Genomic DNA, 27,819 nt, shown 5'->3' on the forward strand with positions numbered 1-27,819 from the left:
CGCTGTAGTTTTATTCAGTCTTCCGAGCTGCCCTGAACGCACCATGCATTAGCTGGGCGGAAGTTACGAGCGAGAAGAAATGAGCCGGTGTTTTCACCTCAGAAGACTTTTTCAAGACTAAATTCTCAAGAGTTTCGTCATCGTACAAGAAGTAAGTCGTGTTTCTTTGCTCGTTTTATTCTGCTGGAAGAATTCAGACCGAACCGGAGTCAAATCCTCGGCAGCTTTGTGAGGCTAACGCTGATGCTAGCCACTTTTTGCTAATAATGACTCGTTTGATAAAATGAGATGAGATCATCCTTTATTGCTCCCCACGCCAGGGGAAGTTTACAGTATTACAGCAGCAACGTTTTTACAGCAGCATTTATTATAGTTTGAGATGATGCTGATGGTAAGATATAAATCTGTTTTATGTTAACATTAAACAGTGATGCTGATGTTGTAGTCTTACAGCAGATGGTATGAATGAACATCTGCGTGCTGTAAGACTGTTATTGCTGTTAACGTTTTCCTGAAGAACAAGGATAATTTGTGGTCATTTTGTGTCTTCTTTGTGATTGTCTTGTGTTTTGGTATACCCAGAGACATTTATCTACAAATGTAATTTCCCACACCTTTTGCTTTCATGCAGTCCCACATATTCACACTTCCATCTCTGTGCATCACTTTCAGGATTGCATTCACTGTGGTAGTTCTGGTCAGATTACAGTAAACATACTGGTTATGTTTTGCAGAAGTAGATGTGTGTGTGGTGTCATTTTAGAGGAATACTATGACTTGTTTTATTTCTTCTTTATTGTATTATTATTATTATTATTTATCGTTTTATTTCTTTATTTCTACAGAAACTGTGTTTCCACAGATTATTAGTAGGGCTGGGAAGTTCTGCATCATTTCCCTAAGTTTGTGGAGTCTTATAATTACATTTTTCTATTTCTCTGGAAATTATTTTCCATGTGAGTCATGATAGACGAAGCCCATAAGTCCAAAACTGAGACATTTCAACAATTGGTCTAACCAGTTGCTATCCCCTTTTGCCTGTTTTAGTATTTTATGCAATTTTTTGTTGTTTTATTAATTGATTTTATTTTTTCTCAATGTTTGCTCATCATTTTTGCTGCTTGTTGATAACATGTACAGCATTTTGCTCTACTCAGGTTGTTTTTTACGGAGCCCCTCTGATGACATGGTAAAAAAACAAATAAATTGTGGCCATGATATAGCTATAACGTGCGCACGAAATACTAATTCGTGCCCACAAAATACTAATTCGTTCGCACGAAATAGGTATAACGTGCCCACGAAATACTAACTAATACTATTAATATCATTCCTGGACAGCTGGGTAAACAAATCGAGCGCACCCTTTCTACAACCTGCAATTATATGTGTACGGGCCGTACCTACATGATGTTCCTAAAATTAGTGTCTTTTCTTAGCTGTTCTAGTCCATATCTTGTTATTCCGCATTTAGGAAGTTATTTATTTAGGCCTGTGTTTGATATTTTGTTGCAACGGGTAGCCATTGAGATTGTGGACTCCTACAGGTACCTGGGAGTTCAAACTGGACTGGACTACTAACACCAGCGCACTTTACAAGAAAGGTCAGAGCAGACTCCACCTGCTCAGAAAACTGAGGTCCTTCGGGGTGCAGGGAGCACTTCTGAAGACCTTTTATGATTCTGTGGTGGCATCAGCCATCATGTATGGAGTGGTGTGCTGGAGCAGCAGCATCACGGCTGCAGACAGGAGGAGACTAAACAAACTGGTAAAGAAAGCTAGTTCTGTCCTGGGCTGCCCCCTTGATCCTGTGGAGGTGGTGGGAGACAGGAGGATGATGACAAAGTTGTTGTCTATCATGGAGGACATCTCCCACCCCCTGCAGGAAACAGTAAGATCACTGGGCAGCTCCTTCAGTGACAGACTGCTTCACCCACGGTGTCTAAAGGAGAGATACCGCAGGTCCTTCCTTCCTGCTGCAGTCCGACTTTACAATCAAACCTGCTCCCAGTAGTTTCTGTTCACCCATTTACAAACTGCAGTAAAAAATGTAAATACTGATGCTGTGCAATTACATAAAAATCTTGCTGTAAATAAGTGTTCTATTTGCCGCTGTACACTGTAAATTTCCCCGCTGTGGCATTAATAAAGGATCTATCTATCTATCTATCTATCTATCTATCTATCTATCTATCTATCTGTCTATCTGATGACGTGTCACTCGATTTACAAACTTTTTATCCTCATCCTGTTACTACACGTTGTTTTGTTGTGCTAATATGTAGCTGTAAACTCATTTGTGTCTGTAGGAGCTGCAGCCCTGCACACATATCAGGACACTTTTCAACAGCTGAGGGGTGTAGGCATACTACTAAGAGAGGTATGTTGAGCATAAAACCAGAGTTTTCTGTGTCACGAAGGTGTCTCTGTGTTAAATTCTGATCACTGATAGGCTACTGGTTCCCTTGGCAACGTATACAGAGAGCGCTACCGTAACTGCACGGCTTTGTCCCGTAGCATCATTAAACGCTGTGGTTCATATAGCCCATCTATTCCCTCAGCTAAGAATCTGACACACATGATGCTACTTTCAGAGGAGATGATCAGTGAAAAAGGCACTTTTTAAGACGATTTTAAGCTGAAACTCTGAGCAGAATGTAGTCCGGACCAGGTTTGGTCTGCAGCATAAGTTAGCATGGTGATCTAGTCCGGTTAAAACAGAGACGCCTTCGTGACACAGAAAACTCCGGTTTTATGCTCAACTTACCTCGCTTAATACAGGTCTGGGTTGCACTATGTGTCGACAAAGTTCCTATACTGTTTTATGCATATCACTACACTTCCTAAATTCGGGATAACAAGATATGGACTAGAACAGCTAAGAAAAGACACCCATTTTAGGAACATCATGTAGGTACGGCCCGTACACATATTATTGCAGGTTGTAGAGAGGGTGCACTCGATTTGCTTACCCAGCTGTCCAGGAAGGATTTTATTAGTTAGTATTTCGTGCGCACGTTATGCCTATTTCGTGCGAATGAATGAATTATTTCGTGGGCACGAATTAGTATTTCGTAGGAACGAATTAGTACTTCGTGCGCACGTTATAGCTATATCATGGCCACGATTTATTTATTTTTTTACCATGTCATCAGAGGGGCTCCGTAGTTTTTTAAATGTGCTTTGTAAGTAAATTTCATTTGGTATTGAGAGCAAAATGATTATTTCCTCTTTTTTGGTGCTTGATTTGCCACCTGTTACATTGTGACCTCCTGTTTTACTGACCAGCAGAGCAAAGCCATGACCAACATTCAGATCCGGAAGTATCGGGATGAAGATGCTGAAATTGTGAAGGAGATCTTCACATTGGGGGTGAGTGAACATGTCCCTTCGACCTTTACCCACATGCTCAAACAGCCGCCCACCCAGATGGTGCTCATGTGCACATTCTGCGCCCTCATGGCCAGCTCCAAGTCCTTCCTGCTCCCCATCCTGGCCGTCACCCTCCTCCTGGCCGGAGCCCGGCAGCTGGTTGTCTACTTATCCAACAAATACATCGAGACGTCCTGCAAGAGCGACCTCCACAACATCAGGGAGACGTACCTGAAGCAGAAGGACTCGTGTTTCTGGGTGGCGGAGAGCGACGGTCGTGTGGTCGGCACGGTGTGTTGCGTCCCCAATGAGACGGCGGCGGGTTGCTTAAGGCTGAAGCGCATGTCGGTGCGTCGCAGTTACCGCGGGATGGGCATCGCCAAGGCTCTGTGTCGGACTGTAGCCGATTTCACCCGTGACCGAGGCTACGCTGCCGTCATCCTGCACACCTCTGTGGTGCAAACAGATGCTCAAAAGCTGTACGAACACATGGGCTACAAGAAGATAAGAGAATCTGTCGTTCCAGAGGTTTTGGCCAAAATCATGAACTTCACTCTGTTAGAGTACAGACTTGATTTACAGCAGGACAGAAAAAGAGACTGAAAGGAACATAAACACTGTGATACATTCAGGGTGATAGTTTCCATGCTCAGGTCAGCTGATAACACCCACATTAGGGGAACTATTTACTGCGGTTTCCCTCTGAACATCAACATCGCGTGGGAACAGTCTTGAACTTCCTCCAAGATCGTCTTCTTCCTGATCCAGAACGCCGCTCTGCTCGCCGGCTTCGTCACCATCCTGCTCATCACCATGTTTACAGGTGACATCAGCCTGGGATAGAAGAGACTCAAACTGCAGTACAACGAGGTCCTGAGCTGCTTCTGTTTCTGCTCACACAGCCGAGCAGGAAAGAGAATGTTTTGTACGAACAAAACCAAATGTTTAAGGGAGGAGAAATGCTTTTATACCTTTGGACTATTGATTTAGTGGGATGTTTACTCCATAAAAAGTGAAAAAATCATGACAATAAATTATTTTTTCAGTCTTCATACATTGTGGATTATTTTGCGTTTATTTGAGATCACTGATGCCGTGTTTTCTGGCTGTTATTCCAGCTGTGTTTGACCTATCGGTTGTATTTGTGGAGTTTTCTTGTCAAAATTCTAGTGAGATTTTAAAAAAACAGTGGGACTTGCACATCTTAACATTTTTCCCTTGAAGATCAAAATATAACAAAAATCAGCACAAGTTTAAGATACGTGAATATTAAGAAATCGCAAGACTTGAATCTGATTATATTTGATCTTCACCACAGTTTGTCATATATATTTTGAGTTTTTGAATTTTTTAAACCTTCAGGGATAATTTACAGTACATTGGAAATCTTTAATGCAAAGAAGAAATGACAACACAAGCCTAAAAAGTCACGTCTCACTCATCACATACTATGACTATGATATTTCTCACTCTTTTCTATTAACTCTGTTTGCGTTTAGTTTTTGCCAAATTATATATGTAGACATCAACTCAAGATTTCAAGCAGCACAAAATACTAAATTTGGCCCATTAAAGTGATTCTGTTGTGAATTTTGGACCCAAACATTTCAAACTTTAAGCACTCTTCTTCATTGATCATCACTCCACATTTTTTGGAAGTTTATTTTGACCTTTTAGTCCATAAGAACAAGGAAGGATCAACTTTACATCCAACTAAAACTGCCTGATGCAGCAAGTTCTAGACTAGACTTCTCCATTTTTGTCTTTTTCTTCTTCAGAATCTAGAATTTCTTTACTGCAGCTTGAAAACTACCCAGTTTGCTTGCTTTGGGAGTGACCTTACTGCTGCATACAGAAGGTCACGCTAAATACTTTCCACTTTAGTGAGAAAAAACATTGCTTTTCTGAGGTTTTTTGTATGTTCTTAATACTGTGCACACATTTTAAGTATATAAATGTACCATTGTGATACAAAAGTAAGAAATGTCTGTATAGTCATTATAATGAACAAACTTGGACGTTTGCACATTTCTTTATCGCAGTTATCATGATCTATCACTGCAAATATGTGACCAAGTCTCAGTAAATGCTTAAAACTTTACTTTGAATCATTACAAAGTGACAGTTAAAAGTACTGACATATCCCGTCTGTTTATTATTTACCTAAATCGTCAGAAAGTGGCAGCCAATCAGGAGGAAGAGATTATGCTGCATTTACTGTGGTTTGTACAACCTCCAGTGATTTGGAAACATGAACAAACTTTTTTTTTAAATCAATATTAGAGTGCGATGATATATTTAAATTGGTAACAGAAATAGGCGTGACAAAAATCTTGAGGCAAATGGCTACCGTAAGATAATAAACATATTTTAATCTAATACTGTAGTACCTGCGCAGTAGTTTTGCGCAGTTTTCCGAGCAGCCCTGAACGCACCATAGAATAGCTAAACGGAAGTTACGAGCGACAAGAAATGAGACGACTTTCGCCGCAGGAAACTTTTTGAAGACTCGTTTCTCTAGAGTTTCGTTAACATACAACAAGTAAGTCGTGTTTCTCTGCTAATTGTATTCTGCTGGAAGAATTCAGGGCAACCCGGAGTGAAGTCTGTGGCATCTTTGTGAGGCTGACGCTGATACTAGTCGCTGTTAGCTAGTAATGACTCGTTTGTTAACGTTTTCTTAAAGGACACGCAGAATTTATTGTCTGAATCTGTGTTTTGTTTAATGTCGAGTGATTTTTATGGGGACGTAGGTGAATTCACAAGCAGAGTTGTGGCGTTAATTACTTCGTTTTTACGTTCAGTAACTTCAAACTGAGTCATGTGATCTGATCTGCATTCGTGGGGTTATTGTGGCCAGAGGTGAACCTGATTTACCATTAATCTACCTGCAGCCATGGTGCACCATTAGACACAGTGCAACATACTAGAGCCAATAATGGTGTTTCTGTATATAATAAATGACTGAATCCGCAACCTTGAAAGAAACATAAGGTATCAGCTCACTGCAGATAATTGATATCAGTAAATACATTATACAACAAAGGTGACTACATCCCTGTAAAGTCTAATTAAGATGTCAAATAATTCATAACTGAAGTTCCTAACAGTGATTTTGGCTTATTTTTTTCTTCAGTGGTTATTTGTGTCTCTTTCTATTGAATCAGTGTCTTTTTGTGGTTGTTTTGCATGTTTTTGTGGTCATTTGTCTCTCCTTCTATTCACTTTGTGCTCTTTTTATGTTCATTTTGTGTTTCTTTGTGGGTTGTTTTAACCTTTTGATGCACAGTTTGGGCCAGGAGATACCCGTTTTCAATTGGATTTGGGTCACTTTTGACCCATTTTGTGCATCAAAGCGTTTATATTTAGAGGAAAATGATTATTTCTTTCTTTTCGGTGCTTGATTTGCCACCTCTTACATTGTGGCCTCCTGTTTTACTGAACAGCAGAGCCGAGCCATGACCAACATTCAGATCCGGAAGTATCGAGACGAAGACGCTGAAATCGTGAAGGAGATCTTCGCGTTTGGGATGAGCGAGCACGTCCCTTCGACCTTCACCCACATTCTCAAACAGCCGCCCACCCAGATGGTGCTCATGTGCACGTTCTGCGCCCTCATGGCCAGCTCAAAGTCCTTCCTGCTCCCTATCCTGGCCGTCACCCTCCTCCTGGCCGGAGCCCGGCAGATGGTTGTCCACATGTTCAACAAATACATCGAGACGTCCTGCAAGAGCGACCTCCACAACATCAGCGAGACGTACCTGAAGCAGAAGGACTCGTGTTTCTGGGTGGCGGAGAGCGACGGTCGTGTGGTCGGCACGGTGTGTTGCGTCCCCAATGAGACGGCGGCGGGTTGCTTGGAGCTGAAGCGCATGTCGGTGCGTCGCAGTTACCGCGGGATGGGCATCGCCAAGGCTCTGTGTCGGACTGTAGCTGATTTCACCCGTGACCGAGGCTACGCTGCCGTCATCCTGTACACATCTGTGGTGCAAACAGATGCTCAAAAGCTGTACGAGCACATGGGCTACAAGAAGATAAGAGAATCTGTCGTTCCAGAGTTTTGGACCAAAATAATGAGCTTCACTGTGTTAGAGTACAGACTTGATTTACAGCAGGACAGAAAAAGAGACTGAAAGGAACATAAACACTGACAACAACCACATTAGGGGAATTATTTACTGCTGTTTTCCTCTGAACATCAACATTGTGCGGGAATAGATGCACACGTTCTCCAAGATCGTCTTCTTCCTGATCCAGAACGCCGGGTTGCTCACCGGCTTCATCATCATCCTGCTCATCACCATGTTTGTGAGTGACATCAACCTGTGATAGAAGAGACACAAACTGCAGTAAAAGGAGGTCCTGAGCTGCTTCTGTTTCTGCTCACACAGCCGAGCAGGAAAGGGAATGTTTTGTACGAGCAAAATCAAACATTGAAAAGAGGAAAAAGACTTTTATACTTTTGGAGTATCGATTTAGTGGAATATTTACTCCGTCAAAGCAAGTGAAAAAATTAACACAATAAATTATTTTTTTCAGTCTTCGTACATTGTGGAATATCTTACGTTTATTTGAGCTCACTGATGCTGTGTTTTCTGGCCTGTTATAGCAGCTGTGTTTGACCTTTTGGTTGTATTTCTGGAATTTTCTTGTCAAAATTCCAAGATTTTAAAAAATCGGTGGGACTTGCACATCTTAACATTTTTCCATTGAAAATCAAAATATAACAAAATCACAAGTTTACGATTCTTGAATATTAAGAAATCATGAGACTTCGGTCTGGTTATATTTGATCTCCATCATACTTTGTCATGTATGTTTTGAGTTTTTGCCTTTTTTTAAACCTTCAGGGATAATGTACGGTACATTGGAGACCTTAAATGCAAAGAAAAAATGACAACAAAAACCTACAAAGTCACGTATCAGTCATTACATACTATGACTATGATATTTCTCACTTTTTGAACTCTTGTTTGCGTTCAGTTTTTGTCAAATTGTATATTAAGACTGTCAACTGAAGATTTCAAAGGAGGTCACATCAAATATTTAATATAGCACATAAAAGCCATTTTGTTGTGAATTTTGGACCCAAACATTTCAAACTTTGAGCACTCTTCTCCATTGATCTTTACTCCACAGTTTTTGGGCCGTTTTGTTTATTTCAACCTTTTAGTCCTTAAAAGTGAGGAAGGATCAACATTACATCCAAATGAAACCCTTAAATGCAAATAGGTATTCACGAGACTTCTCCTTTTTTGTCTTTTTCTTCTTCAGAATCTCCAAATTTCTTTACTACGCTCGAATACTACCCAGTTTGTTTGCTGATTTGCCTTTGGGAGTGACCTTACTGCTGCATACAGAAGGTCACACTAAATACTTTCCACTTTTGGGGGTATTTTTCTGAGGTTTTTTGGTGTGTTCTTAATACTGTGTACACATTTTAAGCCCATTCATGTATTATTGTGATACAAACAGTAAGAAAGAAGTCTTTGTATAGTCATTATAATGAACAAACTTGGACTTTTGCACATTACTTTATCTCAGTCATCGTTATCTACGGCTGCAAATATGTAATTTGGTCTCAGTAAATATTTAAAACTTTACTCTGAATCACTATAATGTGATATATGAAGTACTGATATATTCTCTTTGTTTGTCATCTACCTTATTCGTCAGAAAGTGGCAGCCAATCAGCAGAAAGAGATTATGCTGCATTTAAGGCAGTTTGTAAAACCTGGAATTATTTGGAAACATTAACAGTTTTTTTCGGCTATATTACACGGCTATAGTATCTTCAAATTTGTAAAATGAGATATGGCAAAAAAAAATTCGAGGCAAATGGCTGCGGTAAAAAAAATAAAATAAAACAACACCTGTTCTTATTCTCATAGTGTAATACCTGCGCTGTATTTTTGCTCAGTCTTCCGAGCAGCCCTGAACGCACCATAGATAAGCTGGGCGGAAGTTACGAGGGAGAAGAAATGAGAGGATTTTCACCTCAGAAAACTTTTTAAGGACTCATTTCTCAAGAGTTTCGTCAACGTACAACAAGTAAGTCGTGTTTCTTTGCTTGTTTTATTCTGGTGAAAGAATTCAGAGCGAACCGAAGTGAAATCTGTGGCACTTTTGTGAGGCTGACGCTGATGCTACCCGCTGTTAGCTAGTAATGACTCGTTTGTTAACGTTTTCTTGAAGGACACGCGGAATTTATTGTCTGAATCTGTGTTTTGTTTAATGTCGAGTGATTTTTATGGGCATGTAGGCATAATAGCAAGTAAAGTTGGCGTTAGTTACCTCGTTTTTACGTTACATGCATTCAAACTGAGCCGTTGTGGCCAGAGGTGAACCTGATTTTCATAAACTACCTGCAGCCATGGTGCACTATTAGATACAGTAGAAAACACCAAAGCCAGAAGTGTTGTTTCTGTATTTAATGAACAACTGAATCAGCAATCTTGAGAGAAGCATATCAGCTCACTGCAGATGTATTGATTTCAGCAAATATAGTATACAACAGAGGTGACTACATTCCTGTAAAATCTAAATGAATGTCAAATAATTAATAACTATATCTCTTAACAGGGATTTTGACTTATGTAAGATTTAAAATTAACAGTGTAGATGTACTATCTCATAGTTACACGCTCCTCAGCAAGAACTCAGTGCACCAAAAGTCTGAACAGAGATCAAAATCATGTGTTTCTTTAGTCCTTGTTACATTCACTTTTATTTTTATTGACAGACTCGGTCTTTCTCTGCATGGAGGATACCAGTGTTGTACGAATTTCAGAAATGATAGGTGCTCTTTATTGGAGGGGTTGTGTTGTATATCTAAAGGTACTCTATTATATAGAAAGTCTTGGCTTTAGATTGTTGTCATGTTGGAGTATTCCTTTTCTGTCAAGCTTCTTGTCGGTTATTTTGCGTCTCTGTTGGTTTAACGTCTGTTTGTGGTCGTTTTGCGGTTGTTTTGTGTTCATGTGTGATTGTTTGGAGCTTTGGTATATCCACAGATATTCATCTACAAGTGTCATCTCCCCATTTATCTTCATCAGGATTCTTTTCATGTTATTTAACAAAGTTAATTCTTGTGGTTTTGTGAAAAAGAACGGGTTAGATGTGGGTTTTTTTTAGATGTCTGTTGAGGTTTACTGTATCTCTTTGTGGTATTTTTTGTCTTCAGTGGTTATTTATGCCTCCTCCTGTTGATTCAGTGTCTTTTAGTGGCTGTTTTGCATGTTTTTGTGGTCATTTGTTTCTCCTTCTATTCATTTATGCTCTTTTTATGTTTATTCTGTGTTTCTTTGTGGGTTGTTTTAACCTTTTGATGCACAGTGTGGGCCAGGAGATACCCGTTTTCAATTGGATTTGAGTCACTTTTGACCCATTTTCACATCAAAGGGTTTATATTTAGAGGAAAATGATTATTTCTTTCTTTTCGGTGCTTGATTTGCCACCTCTTACGTTGTGAATTCCTGTTTTACTGAACAGCAGAGCCGAGCCATGACCAACATTCAGATCCGGAAGTATCGGGATGAAGACGCTGAAGCCGTGAAGGAGATCTTCACGTTTGGAATGAGCGAGCACGTCCCTTCGACCTTCACCCACATGCTCAAGCAACCGCCCACCCAGATGGTGCTCATGTGCACATTCTGCGCCCTCATGGCCAGCTCCAAGTCCTTCCTGCTCCCCATCCTGGCCATCACCCTCCTCCTGGCCGGAGCCCGGCAGCTGGTTGTCCACACGTTCAACAAATACATCGAGACGTCCTGCAAGAGTGACCTCCACAACATCAGCGAGACGTACCTGAAGCAGAAGGACTCGTGTTTCTGGGTGGCGGAGAGCGACGGTCGTGTGGTCGGCACGGTGTGTTGCGTCCCCAATGAGACGGTGGCGGGTTGCTTGGAGCTGAAGCGCATGTCGGTGCGTCGCAGTTACCGCGGGATGGGCATCGCCAAGGCTCTGTGTCGGACTGTAGCTGATTTCACCCGTGACCGAGGCTACGCTGCCGTCATCCTGTACACATCTGTGGTGGCAACGGACGGTCAGAAACTGTACGAGCACATGGGCTACAAGATGATAAGAGAGTTTGTTCTTCCAGAGGTTTGGGCCAAAATAATGAACTTCACTCTGTTAGAATACAGACTTGATTTACAGCAGGACAGAAAAAGAGACTAAAGGGAGCATAAACACTGACAACACCCGCATTAGGGGAATTATTTACTGCTGTTTTCCTCTGTTCTTCTGAATGTATTCTGTGGAGGCAGACTGCAGAACCTGCAGCTTTACATTTTTCATGACTGCTGTGCAGCTGGTTCCATTTCAGCCAAACACAGAAACCAGATCCCTTCTTTATGAGAGTCAGGAAAGTCGTGGCCGAAGCAGCTTGCAGATATATTTCTCATTTAAATTGGGATAAAAGGTGCTTTAACTCAAATGTCTGCAAGTGTAAAATTGTGCAGCTAAGATATCTGACTTGAAATGAAAAAACTAAGAAAATATTGATAAAATCCCCACACAAACTCAAATGTGGTCTCACTAATTTACCTATTTATTTCAAATAATTTTAAAAATGTGTTTGTTTGACTTCGACCTGTCCAGGGTGTCCCCTGCCTTCCCCCGAGTCAGCTGGGATAGACTCCAGCACCCCCTGCGACCCTAGTGAGGATAAAGCGTGTATAGAGAATGGATGGATGTTTGTTTGACTTTTCTTTGAATGTTTATTTTTTGTTTTTTGGGTTGAATATTTACATTTCTGCCATGAAAAATACTGACTGGATTTCTTCTCTTAACTTGAAAATGGAGAAACATTACATAAACAAAACATTTTTACAAAACTGTGGAAAAAATTGCAAAACGACTGGCAATATGTTCGCTCAAACTAAAATAAAACAACTATGGTTTAGCTGAATTTAACTCTTTGGCTTTCTTTCTGGATTTTTAATAATTTTTTTCTGGTGTTCTGGTGAATAATTAAGAATCATAATTTATGTTTTATACAACATTTCAAGGTCTTAACCAGGGCCGTGCAGAGACCTTTGGAGGGGCAGGTGCTCATGTTCATGACAGGTGTAATGTAGAAGCAGTAGAGCAATGGTTAAGTCTCTGGACTACTAGTCAGAAGGTCAGTGATTCAAACCTTGTTGTGGCCAGCATCAGGTGCTTCAACAACGCTGATAAATTATTATTTTGAAGTTGGAGTTAGATCACTGTTAGACATTGGACGGTTTAACTGTGGCTACTCTTCCTGGAGTCCTTGTTTTTAATTTTCTTACCTTTATAGCCATGGATTTGCTCCATGGGGCTGATTCATAATCTGCCCTTTATTATTTGTAGTGCTAATAATAAAGTTAAAAACCCTAAATGATACAGAAATCATGGATTTAAATGTATTTGTGCTTTTATTCAGTTTGACTATCCACTTTTCTCAAGACAGTTCTATATTTTATATTTATGTATATTATATTTAATTTGTCTATATATAAAAATGCACGTGCCTGGTCTTAACATGTACTTCAGTCAGGTAAATTTATTGCATTGACTTTTTCTTCACTGGAAAGCCATTTTTCTAAAGGGTTGTTGCTTGAGGTGTAACTTCAAGTATTATATTTGTATTTATTTATTAATTTTGCATCTGTAATCTTTTTGTTTTAAGCTTAACAGGTGCCATATAAATTATTATTATTATTATTATTATTATTATTTCAATTTCTACAGTGCCCTTGATGATTTTTCTTGCTGCCTTTTATAGTTTTGTATTTTTTCCACATAAGGACTTAATTAACTCCGCCAATAATTGAAAATATGACGTTTTAAAAGTGAAAATATGTGGAAAAAATAGTAATACTCAGCAAAAACAAGGAGGAATTGCCTTTTTAAAATTATATTGCAAAAAAAAGAACAACAGACAAGTCTAACACACATTTTTATTTCTCATTTTAATGATATTTTCTGCTTGTATATGAAACCATGTCAGCCGGTAAATTACCTTTCTTTCCACGGGCCTCCTCGCTCTGTGTCAGGCGGGCCGAGTCAGGCAGCAGCTCGGCCACCTCAGCCCGGATGTGTCCGGTCAGACCTCCATGGATGGATGTAGCCTGTCAGGGACGAAGCTGAGCCGTTAGCCGGATTTTTCCACACTAACAGGTAAGATTAAGCGCTTATTTCACATCCTGACGGTGGCGTTTGGTCTTAAAACACATCAACACGCCTGTTTCAAAAATAAATATGTGTGTTTTTTATTTAAATTAACCCGAAAACACGATTTTACCCCCCAACCGCCGGTTAGAATCGATGCTAATGGCTGCTGTTGCTAGCAGCTGGTCAGGGAGTGTCTCACTGACAGCTGACAGCAACGTCCAAAAACGGCATTTAAATATCAATTTCAGCTCTTAAAATGCAGTATTTTCACATTAAATCTGCTAATTACGAAGCCGAGGCCATTACAAATATTGAATGAGCTTTTGCTGGTGATTATAGAGGCGGTGTAGATTCGGCATATCGACATCCTAATGGGATTTTTAAGCTTAGTGCTCAGTTAAGTGAATTAATCTCCAATTTCACTTTGTTTTTTTCTTAATTTCTCGTCTAATTTGGTTCATCTGCCAGGAGAAAGTGTCATGTCAGGCTGCAGCCACACCCATGCTGTGATTTATTTAGTGTCACCTCAAATGACAGGAAAGTAATGTGTGTTTCTTTGCAGCTTTCTTGAAATAATTAGCTTAAATGCTGTTTGTATTAGCTAAATATCTCAAATAGCACAGTTCTGGTCATTGATACAGAAGAATGTCAGTGTCTACAAGGTTTAAATCACACTAGATGGCACCAAATGACAGATTTAGTATTTCTATCTGACACTTAGAGCTGCAGATATTTTAAAGTATATACTAAAAGGATGTTTTTTAAATGCTTTTTTGGGAATACTTCAATGCTAATTTAAAACAAACTGGAATTAATTTTGAGCTCTGCCCATATTTTCTTTACGTGACCTACTTTTCTTGTTATGGTTCATCATTAGCATGCATGCAGTGCAGCCATAGCAGAAACGCATGTTTTATTTGTTCCTGAATACGGACTTAAAAAGCCGAATATCTTTGGGTTGAGGACAAAATAAGTAAAAAAAAAATATAATACGTTTTTTCCTTTTTTTGACCAAACATCCAGTCAATTATCAACAAACAAATAGACTAAAATAAATAAAAATATTAATTGCAGCCCTGAAAACCAAGCATGAATTCTGGTGGACTAACTATGTTTCTATACCACCTCATTTATTGCCATTTAATGTAAAACACATTAAAATTCTCTGATTCCAGCTTCTTAAATTTGCATGTTTTCTGGTGTCCTTTGTCCTCTGTGACAGTAAATTGCATATCTTTGCATTGAGGACGAAAGGAAGGAAAAACTAGTGATCAATATTTTAAACTATTTATCAGGTAAAAGAACAAATTACTTCTGATTATTTGTATCTTAATTAAAGTTGTAATGATTAATCAATTAGTTGTGAACTGTTAAATTAATTGAGGATTTTTTTTTTAAATGTTGAAATTCTCTGATTCCAGCTTCTTAAAATTCAATATTTTCTGGTTTCTTTACCCTTTCTGTGATGGCAAACTGTCTATCTTTGGGCTGTGAACAAAGGGAAACGCATGAGGGCGTCACTGTGAGCTTTGAAAACACAGATTTTATAAACCTCAGGGCTTCAACTGCTTAATATTTTTATTGTCTGTTATTTTCTTGGTGAATCGATTATTTGTTTGGTCTTTAAATGTCCAGAAATTGTGCAAACTGTCAGTCAGTGTTTCATTTCAAAATGACATCTTGAAATGTCTCGTTTATGCAACAACCTAACGATATTTAGGTTACTGTTATAGAGGAGTAAAGAAATGAGAACATATTCACATTTAAGAAGCTGGAATTAAAAAATGTGGATTGTTTTTTCTTAAAAAATACTCTTGTTGATGAATGGATTATCAAAATAGCTGCCAAAGTATATCCACTACTGTTCCAAAGTTTGAGGTCACCCAGGCAATTCCATGTTTTCCATGACAGCTCACACTTTTATCCATGTGCTAACATAACTGCACAAGGGTTTTCTAATCATCAATGAGCCTTTCAACACCATCAGCTAACACAATGTAGCATTAGAACACAGGAGTGATGGTTGCTGGAAATGTTCCTCTGTACCCCTATGGAGATATTCCATTAAACATTTCCAGCTGGAACAGTCATTTACCACATTAACAATGTCTAGACTGGATTTCTGATTCATTTAATGTTATCTTGATTGAAAAATTCAGGACATTTCTAAATGACCCCAAACTTTTGAACAGTAGTGTATGTAATTTATTACTTGACAACTAATTGATTAATTGTCGCAGCTGTAATAGACAACTAATTAATTAATTCAAATAATAATTAGTTGACGTGTTTCCTCGTTATTCAGTTCAAGATTTGGTTTACTGGCATAAATCACTGTGGAATTCAGAACTAACAATTAGCATTTCTTTGTTATTTTTATGTAAAATAAACCAATTTAACTTTAGCTGACTATTAAACGATAAGCTTGGTCATTATCTGCAGCCTAAAATGAGACTCACTTCTTGACCTTGATGGCGTATTTTAAAATACCTGAGTGACTTGTGACTCTGCAGTTTCAGTTTTAGGTCAAGATTCAGCCGCTGTTTAAGTGTAGGCGACCTTTTCTTTCAAAAACTTCTCCTGCAGGGCGTAGTTAAACTCACCCTTACCTTGTGCGGCGATCCGTTCCTCCTGGAGGTCGTAACGTTCCTCCTTAAAATCCCCGAGCGTCTCCTTCGTTCCTGCAGCCGTCCTGTTCCTCTGGTCTGAACAGACTCAGAGCAGACGATGATGGAGTTTGGCCCGAGCCGGTGACGCCTCTTTCTACGCCATTGTCCTCATCTTCTGTGAGGAGGCAGAGCTTTGATTCGATTCATTCTGCCGGTCTGATTTCCTGTGTGTGAGACGAGGACTCCCCCCTCTTTTTTTTTTTTTGGTTCGGCCTTTCCTCATTTGCATAAAAGGGTGCAAAGAGACTGCAGAGATTTATTGCGTGTCCCTAAACATCCCAAACTCTCCATAACCCCTGGAATTTCAGCCTCTGTCTTCTATATCTGCCTTTTTTTTCTGGACATAATTTAAAATGTTTTTAATTTTAGTTTAGCTCTACAGCCACAAACATTGCAAACAAGATCTCTCCAGACTGTATTTGTGGTTTAATAATGCACCTACAGATGTGTGATTTGTTCTCCTGAAGCTTGATAAGCGACGCATTATTTAAATCGACAGGGGAAACATCTCCCTCTCCAAAATACTGGGGGTTCTTTTGTTCTCCCAACATTTCCCACCGGCGTCTGAGCTGAAAGCTTTTCCACAGAAACCCTGCAGCGTTTGCCTCCATGGCAAAAAGATGACAACACAGAAATAGAGGAGTGTGAGTTTAAAAAAAAAAAAAGCTCTGGTCGTGCAGTTAGCTGATAAAAGAGAGCTAATCCTCGCTCTGTGATGGGCCACAATATCAGGCCCTCATGCAATCTGCTGGCTTTTGCTTACAGTGTGCTGCATTACAGAGCATCACCTGGGCCTTTTGTGCTCCACCACAATGAAGCAGCATCAGATTGAGCTGAACTGGTTCACCCCCCTCGGTTAAAAATTGCTTACCATCTAGTTTTCTGGATTTTTCAATTCCAGACTAGATGTCGTGATTTATCCTCCTGGCGTCTTTTTATTTTTTTTTTCTTTTGGAATTTGACAGAAATCTGACAAAGACTGCAGTGCGGAGAGAGAAGTGTTTTGGTGGTTACCAGCCTTATTTGTACTGTTTCTTTGCTGCGTTTATGACACAAGCAGGGGTTGTTTTTGTTGACAGATAGATCAGCTACAACTCGAGGAGTTATTATAGGATTTAGTTGTTTAATGATCTGTTTAATCCAGACTGAAAGTGCTCTTTGGCCACCTACTGAGCAGTCCTGATTAAAAATATTTAAAAACGAAGACACTTCATCACCAGCAATTAGAAAATAGCTTGATAGAATAGAATTTGATAATTCTACTTAAATGTATTAGATGCAAACCCCTATGTAGGCACATAGTGAAATCATGAAGCCGATCATATCCATTGATTTTTGTGCAGGTCTCCCGAGGTTTGCTAGTCCACCACCAAAATCTCCCCTGGTGGGTGCTGCCGCTGTTGGATTCTAGAGTTTAAACCTTTCGAGATGAGATATACGGTCTATAAACACCCATGATCCTGTGTCCCCAATTCCGAGTTAATGATAAATCAATAATAATTTAACCGATTCCAACTATAGTAGCCAAAAAGTGAGAAAATGAAGGATGTGCATGTTGGAAAATAACCTGCAGGTTAGCTGTAATACGTGGTTGGGCCACCAGGTGGAGCATCTTACTGTTGATCAAGACATAGAAACTGTGTCTTTTTTCTTGAATGGTACAAACCTGCGCCGCTTGTTAGGTACAGACTTGCAGTTTTTCTCTCCATGGAGTTTATTTTCATTATTTTATTGATTTCCACTAAAGTTTCCGACAACTAAAACGTGGTGTTTTGTACTAATTATGCAGAGAATGGAGTTGAATCATTTCCAGGAAGAAAGAAAAGCTCCATTTAAACCTAAACAACTTATTAGCTGCACCTCAACAGTTAAATGCAATTAAATATGATGATAGAAGGTTTATTCTGCTGTTGTAACCAGAGGAGGTGGTCACTCAGGCTATGGGCAGAGAGCATTGTGGGGGTTTGGCCAGCAGTGGGCACCATGACATAGACTGCAAGAGCAGGTAATGACTTCCAATGCAGTGTATGGAGGCAGTGTGCCAGTGTTTTTGAGCTGACTATTAGGTAAATGCTAAACGTTGGTGGTTAAAAATGACTTATCAGTATGTGAAAGTGCTAAATTTGCTTCGATGATTACTCGATTTTTGATTGATAGAAAGAAGATTGTTTAAATTTGTGTCCCTAGTCGCATTTTTTTGTAGAAAACAAGCCAGTGCCTGCCAGGATGGCATTTCTATAGCCGTGTAGCTAACGAAGTGAGTCGCTTTTACAGCAAACATAAAATATCAGTGATTGAAAATAACTTCAGCACACAGAAAAATGGCCACTGTACTTGCTGTCTTCAATGTTTATACAGTTATGGACTGATAATTTAGTTGGTTAAAATGTAAAAAGCTTAACCTTAGCGTGGTGCGACGGCTTCACCCTGCTTGTCCTCCGAGGTTTACTTGCTTTATTTACTTAATGCGTATCCAGGGGAGATCTGTCCGTTATATATCCTTTTTTATTTTCATTTGTGTGTACGTATATATTTATTTGTATGTTTTAAGTTAAAGTTCAGAATCAGTTTTAGTGCCAAGTAGGTTTTGACATTGATGTGGATTTGGTGCATTACAGTAAACGCTGACAAGTACTGTATTTTTAAAAAGGACAAAAACATCTAAAAGGAAAGTTGAAAAACTGCAAGTCATTACACAGGAAGTTTTATAAGAGAATGGGGAGCAAGTTTAGCCAATTCAAGGAATGTTAAGCATTAAAAAGTTGTTGAAATGTTTACAATGTGCTGGCATTAAGTAATTATCCTTTGATTAGTAGGCTTAAGTGGATAAAAATTGAGATTTATTAAGTATAATCATTTAAAGCTACTAATAATTATATCAACATTTCATTGTGATAAGCTGTTCGGCTTCATCTCCCAGCCCTCAGTCTGAACCTCTGCATCGTCCCACATTAAGAGGACATGAATCAGAATAACGTCTGTCTATTTTGAGGAGCTCTTTAGGACCATATTTGCAGGCTTTAGGACCCAGCTGCCCTGTCTGGGCCTAAACCACCTCCCTCCTGCAGAAGCTGCTCAGCGCAGTGCTGCTGCTCAGCTGATGCACTCACAGCACACCAACCTCGGCTGTTTTTTCCACTTCTTCTCTTTGCTGTTTGCCTCCTGTCTGTCCGTCGGCCGGCTGGATCGGCACCGTCCGGCCTGACACAAACTTCCTGATAGAGGAATCAGATACAGGAGCTCCGTACGACAGCAGAGAGGTGGTAAGAGGGGAGTTCATTGGAGCTCGGGCTGCACTGTGGGGCTCAGGAGAGGGATGGTGTGATTCTGAGACAGGGAGGAAGACGCTCCGGCAGCATCACTGAACCCCCTCCACCTCCTCAGCCCCTACTGTCTGGCTCTCCCCAATAACACCCTCCTTCAGTGGGGACACTGAGGGTCGAGGGGTGGGCTAGCTGAGCAGGAAACATGTCACAGACCAGGAGGACCACGTACACCCGGGTGAGTGTGTACAAACTGTGTATACATCCCGAGTAGGTGATGAGCGTCCAGACTGGGGTGCTTTAAGTTCGCCTCGATCAGCGCGTCTTTGTTTCTGTTGCGTCTGTTTGATTAGTTTCACTCTGTCATCTCCTCCCAGTCGATTTCTGCCCTCAATAGAAGGGTTTCTAATCCATTTCAGCGCTGCATTCCTCAGTCTGAATTGTCGCCTCTTTGTTCGGCTCGGATGCCCCTCCGGGCTTGACGTCGCCGCCGAGATGTTAGAATTCAGACCTCCGCTATGGCTCGACAAGGAGACGATACATGACAGGCAGGTAATTGGCTCGTAAAGCTTTTTGTTATCAGCAGACGATGGACTGAACAAACCCAGAGAACTACAAGACATCCTGTTTGTCATCCGTCTCTGAGTCAGGCAGCTTTCCTGTCACAGGGAGGGATGACATCAGTGTTTGATCTTCTGTTTCAGATACTCCTTTCATCCTTCAAATCACAAAACATCACTCACTCATTAGTCAGGAATAGTCCTCAGTGGGGCTGAATGATACATATCTCTTCAGGATCCTTATCTGCGCATATGTCACGTCGTAGAAACTTTTTTTTGCTGCTTGTTGCCGAAAGAAAACTCACACGGTTCTGATTTTCCATGAGTCATCTGCAAGAGAAGTCTGTGATAGAATGTAATTTGCTCCGGTTTAAGGCTTCTCAAATACACTGATCTGTGTTTATTTACTTTATTTATAAGACAAGGAGTTTTTGTTGACATGCAGGCTCTACATGTGTACAGCGAAATGAGCGAGGGACACACTTGTTTGCAAAAAGAAATCAGTTATGTGGAAATATTTCAGCGACGGAAAGGATGCTGTTGCCCAAAAACAGGTTCTCTTTTGAGTGTTTTGCAATTATTGCAACCGGCGACACAATATTCTGGGTTATGATGGCAAAACCAGACTCTAAACTACTACTTTAGATGCTTTTGCAAGTATTTTGTTGGCTTTATTGAAATCATTTTCGACAGTTTTACTCCCCTATAATCCTACAATATCACCCCAATTGTACTAGGATGATTTATTTTCTCCAAATCAAGTTCTTAGAGTCTTGACTTTAATTTTGCAATGCATTCAGCAACTAAAAATCAATGTTAGTTTTTCCTTATTCGATTGTATAGTTTTTAATTTATCACTCTTAATGTGGGTAAAATGTGCAGCTGTGATTGCAGCTTTTTAGTTGCTCATTTTTCTAAAAAAAACAAATGAACCACGACTGTAAATTTTGCATTGCATTAAATGAGGACTGTGTCTGTGTTATTTTATCTTATTCTTACATTGTTGTCGGTGTGAGCTCGCGTGTGTTGTAAGAGTAGAGTGGCACTAAATAATTCAACTCGCCCTCCTCGGGTCGTCTGCCTCCAGCACATGGCGAACAGCGACCGAACAACCCCGAATGCATCATCACAGACTGTTAGCTGAAGCAGAACACTTTACATTTTCATTACGTTGCTTTTAGCAAGGCGTCGAGTGCAAATCCCAATAGATGTTTGATTGAAGATTGCTGGCAGGTGCGTGCGAACCGAAAGATTCACGCTTCTGTTATGAAACTGAAGCGATTTGACGGCTTTAAATAGATGCCGAATAAAAGCTCAGAGGATCCGGGAAGCAGCAATTAAAGCTCGTAACCAGATAAAATGTCTGTCTCCATGTTGTTCATGAATTATAAGCTGGGTTAATTAAGCAAACGAGGGAATCCAGGTTTTGCTTAACTGAATTTCAGCGGTAGGCGCCTGTAGTTGTTGTCAGACTTCACAAGCAGTTGACGTTGTTGGAGCTGCAATGATTCAATATTATCTTAATCATCAACTTTTTTGATGATTCATTTTTTAAAGAAAAAAACTTCAAAAACTCTGAATCCAGCTTCAGAAATTTGAATATTTTGTGATATTTTTGCTCCTCTGTGACACTAAATTGAATATTTTTGAGGCTTGAGGAAACACTAATTGACATTTTTCACCATTTTCTGGCATTTTCTAGATCAAGCAACTATTTAATTAATTGAGAAAATGGCCAACAGATTTTTTGGCAATGGGAATAACTGGTAGTTGGAGCTGTAGTGTACTGAGAAGCTGATGACGTAGCTTTAATTACACGAGCGCATCCTCTGATTTGGCTGTTTTTCTTTGTACACAGTCACCGTTTTGAGCTTTGAGTTATTCTAGATGAAGACAGCGACACAATTTAATAGAAAAAAGTATGTTTTCCAGAAGCTATGGGTTTATAATGATTAAAATTCTTTGTGTGAGCACTGAAACAAAGCACTCTTCATGTTTGCTTTAATGCCCTTACATTGGGTAACATGTACAGCTGACTGTTTAAGACCTGCAGCTATGCAGTTTAACCAGATATGACTTATATTTGATGTTTTAATGAACACTGGAACTGAAGAACACCAGATTTTGGATCAGTTTCTACATAGATTTGCATTTTAATGAGGGAAAAGCTTCAAAGTGATACCAGACACGGAGTGTGCACAGACATGTCTTGGTACAGAAACATCTTTCCTAATTGGTGAGTTAATTGGCTTAATTAAGACGGTTTAATTTCCCTGTAAATGTGGTAACGCAGCAAGTTCCCCAAATGGAGTAGGAGGAGTAGTTCTCCATTAATTCATTAGCTGTTTGGTTGTAAAATGTTGAAAAATGTCAATCATCCAAAGCCCAAGATGGCAGATGTCCTGTTTTGTCCAAATGCCAAAGATATTCAGTTTACTGGCAAGGAGACTAAAAAAATAGTCCAATTTGAGAAACAGAAATCAAAGAATTTTGCCTCAAGCTGACTATTAGATTATAAAGATAAGAAACTGTTAATTTAGAAGTCGATAATTAATCCATTAATGTAACAGCGTTCACTGCAGGCAAAGGTATCGGCCTCTTCTATCTCTGTGCGGGTCGGAGAGGACGAAGATATGAGGAGTTTCACTGGGATGATGTGACCATTAGAGCAAGACTGGAAAATGTGCTGAACTGAAGCGTATTGAAGATATATCAGTGAGGTTGTTGGCTTGTGAGTAATACACTGCAGCTTTGTGTTTGAGATCAGAAATAGCATCCTGCAGCATAATTTGTCCATCAGAGAGCACTGACGAGTTTATTTTTCACCAGAAAAATGTTCATTATTAAGAAAGAAAGACAATTTAAAAGATCCTTGTCAAACTATAATTGTTTAATTGGGTGTTTGTGTAAGAAAAAAACATATAAAACATGCTATGGATGATTGAAACTAGCAACTATATCAATTAGAGCAAGAAAATCAAAGAAATTCACAAGAAATGGAAGTTTTTTGTTCATATTTGTTGAGAATTTTATCTAAGATGGCTGTAAATTTGATGTTTTTTTCCTGCGTGAAACGTGGGCTCCAAACTGGGTATTTCTTGACATGATAGAGATTAAAATTAGCTGAAGGAATGAAATATCTATCCAGCAGGTTTGACAGGTTTGTGGTACGCAGCCTTCATGCTGCTGCTGTGTGCCTGTTTTGGTTCACTTTTTTGTGTAGGTTTGTGTGCTGTTCAACCTTTAAGTTAAACGGCAGCTCACAGACGGTGTATATTTACAGTAAACTCAAGGAGAGTCTGAGCTCGTTCTCTCTCTCTGGGTAATAATATCTGCTCCTCTGTGCTGTTCTGCTGAGTCACCATCAGTTCTAGGACATCACGCTGTAAATTGGGTTATGTGGGATTTTTTGATTACAGAATATTCCAGCTCAACTCAATTTGCCGTCGTTTTTACGTTGTTTTCTTCCACCGCGCAGCAATTATGAAATCTCATGTGGTTGTTGCCTTTGAATTAGACCAAAAAATGTACCACTTTAGCTGGAAAAAAAGAGGCAGTGCTATTGAAGCTTGCACTGACATTTAGAGAGTGCAGCGTCAGGACAAGGCCTCGGTTTCACTTAGTGTTTTTTTTTTTATGCCTCAGTGAATCAAAAAGAAACTTAATTTTACTCCTTTTTTCTTCTTGCTTCTTTTACCTCATCCTATAAAACCACCTATTGTTCTGCATGTCCATTTATCACGTCTATAAGATGCACTGTCACTGAAAATCTGACAAATGGAGTTATAGTGTTAAAGTCATGAAGAAAAGCTGCCACTGAAGACTCTTTTTTTTCCCCCAGCAATTCATCTATTTTACAGATAGTTTGACTTATCTCAAGCATCTAATTGAATGTTTCATTTAAGTTCATTTCATGTCTGAGTTCTTTTGAAGTGTGTTTCAGTAGCTACAAGGACAAAAGATATAATAATAATAATAATAATAATATTAATAATAATAAAAGTTCTTTTTACTAATGTACAGACAAATCTTTGGCAGTGCATCATCCAGAATATCCAAAGTTGTTTAAATCAATCCAACTGGACTTTAAGAAAGCTCCTTAAAATCGTTTCATCTCTCATCCAAGAGGCTTCTTCAGTTCTGGTGGTGGTTGGTGTTGCCTCAGCTTTTAACCTCTGTGAGGTGTGGTCAGTGCTATCATTATTCCAACAACCATTACCTGCTGTTCTCTTTTCTGGATCTTGTGACACAAGATCCAGAAAAGAGAACAGCCCAGTGAAGATCTTGTGTCATTTATATTACCAATTAATCAAATATGGGTTGATTTACATGACCAACATGATCGTTTAAGAAAGGTGATTTAAATTAACATCCCTTAATATACCGTGTCTGTCCAAATGAAACCCCCTTCAGTGTGTTGAGTTGACCATGAATGTTTTTTTTCTCTGTCCCCCTCAGACCACCAGCAGTGGCAGCAGCAGGATGAGCTCCGATGGGGGCGGGCGGCCCGTCAAAGTGGGCTCCCTGGTGGAGGTGATCGGGAAGGGGCAGCGGGGCACTGTCGCCTACATCGGCACCACGCTCTTCGCCTCCGGGAAATGGGTCGGCGTCATCCTGGACGAGCCCAAAGGCAAGAACGACGGCACGGTGCAGGGAAAACGCTACTTCACCTGCGAGGAGAATCACGGGATTTTTGTCCGACAGTCACAGGTAACTAACTAGATTATCGACTACAGACCTAATCCAGGACTGTTTCCACCTCCACCTACTATTGTGTTTTTTTAATGATACTTTAGTTTTCCTTTTATTTGACGCAGTCTGTCTGTGTGGGGGTTGATATTTTCCTCTGTTGTCTGCAGGTTGCCTACACTTCTCTTTTGCTTCGGGGTGCTTTGCTATGTTTTGATCAACAGCAGCTCAATTTTTCTCTCCCAGAGAAACACTGCACAGCGTCCTCTCTGCCTATTAGTGTGACCACAGATCACTTATAGTGGCCTGGAGGGGGCAATAGCATACACTGCATGCAACTAAATATGTAAACAGTGGGCAGTAATTGGGTCTTTTTATGAACCGCTATCCAGTTTTGTCCCAAAGCTGCTAATATATTCTGACACCGGTGGGTTTTATTTGTGTGAAAACAGTAAACAGACACCCACAGAACACAGACTGTAGATACTGTAAATACAATAGGCCTCTTAGAAGGTCGCTTAAGTGAAGAGATTTGATCCAAAGTGGTGTTATAGAAATAGAGATAAGATGAAAAAATAACCTTTCATCGTGTCATTGTGATCTGCATCAAGGCCTGCTAAATTATTGATTAAATGTACTTTAATTAACTTTCTGCCAATTTTACTGCATTAGATTTTAATGCTGAAAATGGGTTTATGTGATTCTGTGATTATATAGAAGCTGCAGTAATGGCTTGTCTTTGCTTTGGCTCAATTTCACCACTACAAACCAGTGCTGTAAATCAGAAGCTGTGTTTTTAAACAGTCTTTAGCCTCTCTGCCATCATTTAGTCCACATTTAACCCGTCTATATGATACTACTTTTTAATCAAGACCTGGTTTAATGCAGTGAAATGTCATTTTTTTTGCATTTTCACCAGAGGAAAGGGTCCAAAAATATTACTTAATATATCTAGCATGGTTATACATCATTAAAATGTGTAAAACAATTGGTTGTTTATCACTTAAAGGTGTGCTTCCCTTAACTGCTGCTAACTTCAGTATTGTGTATTGCAAAACTTTACTAGTTTCAGTATAAGGTGCAGCACTAGTACACACACAGGTAAACTTTACTGTTTGCATTAGTGGATTTCTTGCTAACTGGACTGTTGTGTAATGTTTTTCAGCATTTAAAGCAATCTAAGGGATCTAATCTCATTACTTCAGTACGTTATATTCATTCAACAAGCAATTTTTGGGTTTTGCAGAATCCTAACAAATCTTAAAAATGGAGCTTGGGATTCTAATTCAGCATACGTTCTATTAATTCAGCAAATGTCTCCTCACAGTTTGATAACTGTGTGTTCACTGAAAATAAAAATCCAGTGTTTGTTTAATACAATTTGGTTTACTAAGGTTGAAAAGAATACAAGTTTGAGATTGTGCACAGTAAATCTGGCACAGGCTAAGTGGCTAGTTGTCAGCGATCTTTCTCTATAAAGACTCCACCTTTACGACAAATCATTACTGATTGATCTGATAGTTGTTTGTTTTTTGATTAATTATTCAGATCATAATAAATTGCGAGTAAAGGTTGTAAAACAATTCTCTCACTGCTTCTCTGTGCTCAAGAAAAGCTCTCCTCCCCACAAACCCCCCAAAATATTCATCTATATTTATATAAAACAGAAAAAAGCAGCAAATCCTGAAATTTCATACCCATCTGTGGTATTTTTTTGTTCAAAAATGATGTAATAGACTGTATAGACTATTCTCTAATCTACTCTCCTTATTCAGGGTCACAAGGATATTTATAAAGGACTGTGCACATTTTGTCCGAGTTTCATATTTTTAAACACGAGCCTTATTTACGTTTCAAAGCACGGACATATTTAAAGCTAAATACTTCCTCTGTCCTTTCCTGCTACAACATTAAATCTGTATTTGTGTTCCCTGCTTTGGCCCGTCTGTACAGGTGACGCACACACAGCAGTCGGCTTCAGTATCGATTAGGTGTTGCATTACTAATTCTCTTCATTATGTCTCCCACTTGTGATAAAACACTGGCTGACCTGGCTGTCCCGCAGTGCAGGTTGCCATGGTGACAGAGCAAAATTACCACTGTTGTTTTCCGCAGTGCTATGATTGAATGAACATCAATAAACAACCCAATTTTTTTGTTTCTGTGACTCCGCTTCGTCCCTGTTGTCAAACCCCAACCGGGTTGTGTCACGACCGACTGTTTTTTCCGTTTCAGATCCAGCTGGTTGACGATGGAGCCGACACGACGTCCCCGGAGACACCTGAGCCCGGCACCGGAAAGGTTCCCAAACGAGGTACGAACGCACACAGTCAGAAGGTCGCCATTTGCAGATCGCCTTCAGTACGCTGCAGGTGATGAAACAGTGAAGAAATAAACGCCAAAACACAGAGAGATCTTGTCGATCGTGACCTTTCAGAGCCTTGGAGACACGCGTGATCAGAAGATTAAACATGCAGCCATATTTGAATCAAGGACAAAATCATAAGTGAGGACACAGAGGGCATAAAAATCATCCTTGCGTGTTTTCTATGATTGGAACAGATTAGACTGACATCATCAGGACCTCTTGACATGTTTAAGGTTTTATCGCCACCAAAGATAAGATTAGATAACATAGTATAGCATAACAAAGCATAACATAGCATAGTATAGCATGACATAGCATAGCATGACACAACACAGCATAACAGCATAGCATACAATAACATAGCTTAACATAGCATGAGGGCATAGCATAGCATGACATAGCATGACAGCATAGCATAATATAACAGCGTAACATAGCGTGAGGGCATAGTATGCAATAACATAGCATATTATAACGTGAAATTTATTTTATTTCTGCCAGGTGTTACTTAGAAAAATGATCAAACATTTTGAAACGGTTCAAATGTCTCCAGCTGTATGTATTATCTTTTAAAAAATCATTAAAATTACACCATTTATTTGAACCGGAAACTGAAAAAAAACCCCCAAAAAATAATGAATTTTGAAGTTTCCAGTCATCCTTGAACTATCTAAATGTGCTAACTAGCTAAATATCAACAATCATCAACATTAATTCTCTTTAACAATCATTACTTATTGCTCTGATTATTTGTTCAT

General features: G+C 39.5%; 4 protein-coding genes and 1 long non-coding RNA gene across 15 annotated transcripts in view; 4 read left to right on the forward strand and 1 right to left on the reverse strand.

Moving 5' to 3' along the window:
• Window positions 1-27: 27 nt before the first annotated feature.
• On the forward strand, window positions 28-4,424 carry nat8 (N-acetyltransferase 8). Of its 2 annotated transcripts, none has more exons than XM_051952946.1 (2): window positions 28-151; window positions 3,289-4,424. In XM_051952946.1, exon 2 carries the CDS (start codon window positions 3,301-3,303, stop codon window positions 3,973-3,975), a length of 675 nt encoding a protein of 224 aa, XP_051808906.1. In that variant the 5' UTR covers window positions 28-151; window positions 3,289-3,300; the 3' UTR covers window positions 3,976-4,424. The 2 variants fall into 2 exon arrangements, with proteins under 2 accessions (XP_051808906.1, XP_051808897.1); XM_051952937.1 differs by having other exon boundaries at window positions 34-151; window positions 3,292-4,424.
• A 1,347-nt stretch (window positions 4,425-5,771) lies between these two features.
• On the forward strand, window positions 5,772-7,919 carry LOC110967304 (probable N-acetyltransferase camello). 2 transcript variants are annotated; one of them, XM_022216877.2, is made up of 2 exons: window positions 5,772-5,914; window positions 6,822-7,919. In XM_022216877.2, exon 2 carries the CDS (start codon window positions 6,831-6,833, stop codon window positions 7,503-7,505), a length of 675 nt encoding a protein of 224 aa, XP_022072569.2. In that variant the 5' UTR covers window positions 5,772-5,914; window positions 6,822-6,830; the 3' UTR covers window positions 7,506-7,919. The 2 variants fall into 2 exon arrangements, with proteins under 2 accessions (XP_022072569.2, XP_051808891.1); XM_051952931.1 differs by having other exon boundaries at window positions 5,781-5,914; window positions 6,819-7,919.
• LOC127535319 (uncharacterized) lies at window positions 7,531-16,382 on the reverse strand. Of its 2 annotated transcripts, XR_007944169.1 has the most exons (4): window positions 16,122-16,382; window positions 13,361-13,469; window positions 11,179-11,398; window positions 7,531-7,695 (listed from the first exon to the last, which is right to left on the reverse strand). It is a non-coding gene; the product is annotated as an uncharacterized LOC127535319 (long non-coding RNA). The 2 variants fall into 2 exon arrangements; XR_007944168.1 differs by lacking the exon at window positions 11,179-11,398 and having other exon boundaries at window positions 16,122-16,358.
• On the forward strand, window positions 9,278-12,283 carry LOC110967038 (probable N-acetyltransferase CML1). 2 transcript variants are annotated; one of them, XM_051952925.1, is made up of 2 exons: window positions 9,278-9,423; window positions 10,864-12,283. In XM_051952925.1, exon 2 carries the CDS (start codon window positions 10,876-10,878, stop codon window positions 11,548-11,550), a length of 675 nt encoding a protein of 224 aa, XP_051808885.1. In that variant the 5' UTR covers window positions 9,278-9,423; window positions 10,864-10,875; the 3' UTR covers window positions 11,551-12,283. The 2 variants fall into 2 exon arrangements, with proteins under 2 accessions (XP_051808885.1, XP_051808889.1); XM_051952929.1 differs by having other exon boundaries at window positions 10,867-12,283.
• Window positions 13,394-27,819, forward strand: part of dctn1b (dynactin 1b) — a 70,271-nt gene continuing 55,845 nt past the window's right edge. For 4 of the 7 annotated variants that reach the window (XM_022216820.2, XM_022216827.2, XM_022216834.2 and 1 more), the window contains exons 1-3: window positions 19,282-19,682; window positions 24,463-24,714; window positions 26,929-27,007. In XM_022216820.2, the coding sequence (XP_022072512.2) occupies window positions 19,650-19,682; window positions 24,463-24,714; window positions 26,929-27,007 (364 nt within the window). In that variant the 5' untranslated portion in view covers window positions 19,282-19,649. Of the gene's footprint in view, window positions 13,519-19,281; window positions 19,683-24,462; window positions 24,715-26,928; window positions 27,008-27,819 lie in introns of those variants that run through there. The other 3 variants (XM_022216854.2, XM_022216863.2, XM_022216846.2) reach the window with 2 other exon arrangements.

Source organism: Acanthochromis polyacanthus, chromosome 1, assembly GCF_021347895.1.
Source record: "Acanthochromis polyacanthus isolate Apoly-LR-REF ecotype Palm Island chromosome 1, KAUST_Apoly_ChrSc, whole genome shotgun sequence".
NCBI lineage: Eukaryota > Metazoa > Chordata > Actinopteri > Pomacentridae > Acanthochromis > Acanthochromis polyacanthus.

Coding starts and splice junctions, on each gene's coding strand:
- nat8 (XM_051952946.1), top strand. CDS start 3,301: ATGACCAACATTCAGATCCGGAAGTATCGGGATGAAGATGCTGAAATT.
- LOC110967304 (XM_022216877.2), top strand. CDS start 6,831: ATGACCAACATTCAGATCCGGAAGTATCGAGACGAAGACGCTGAAATC.
- LOC110967038 (XM_051952925.1), top strand. CDS start 10,876: ATGACCAACATTCAGATCCGGAAGTATCGGGATGAAGACGCTGAAGCC.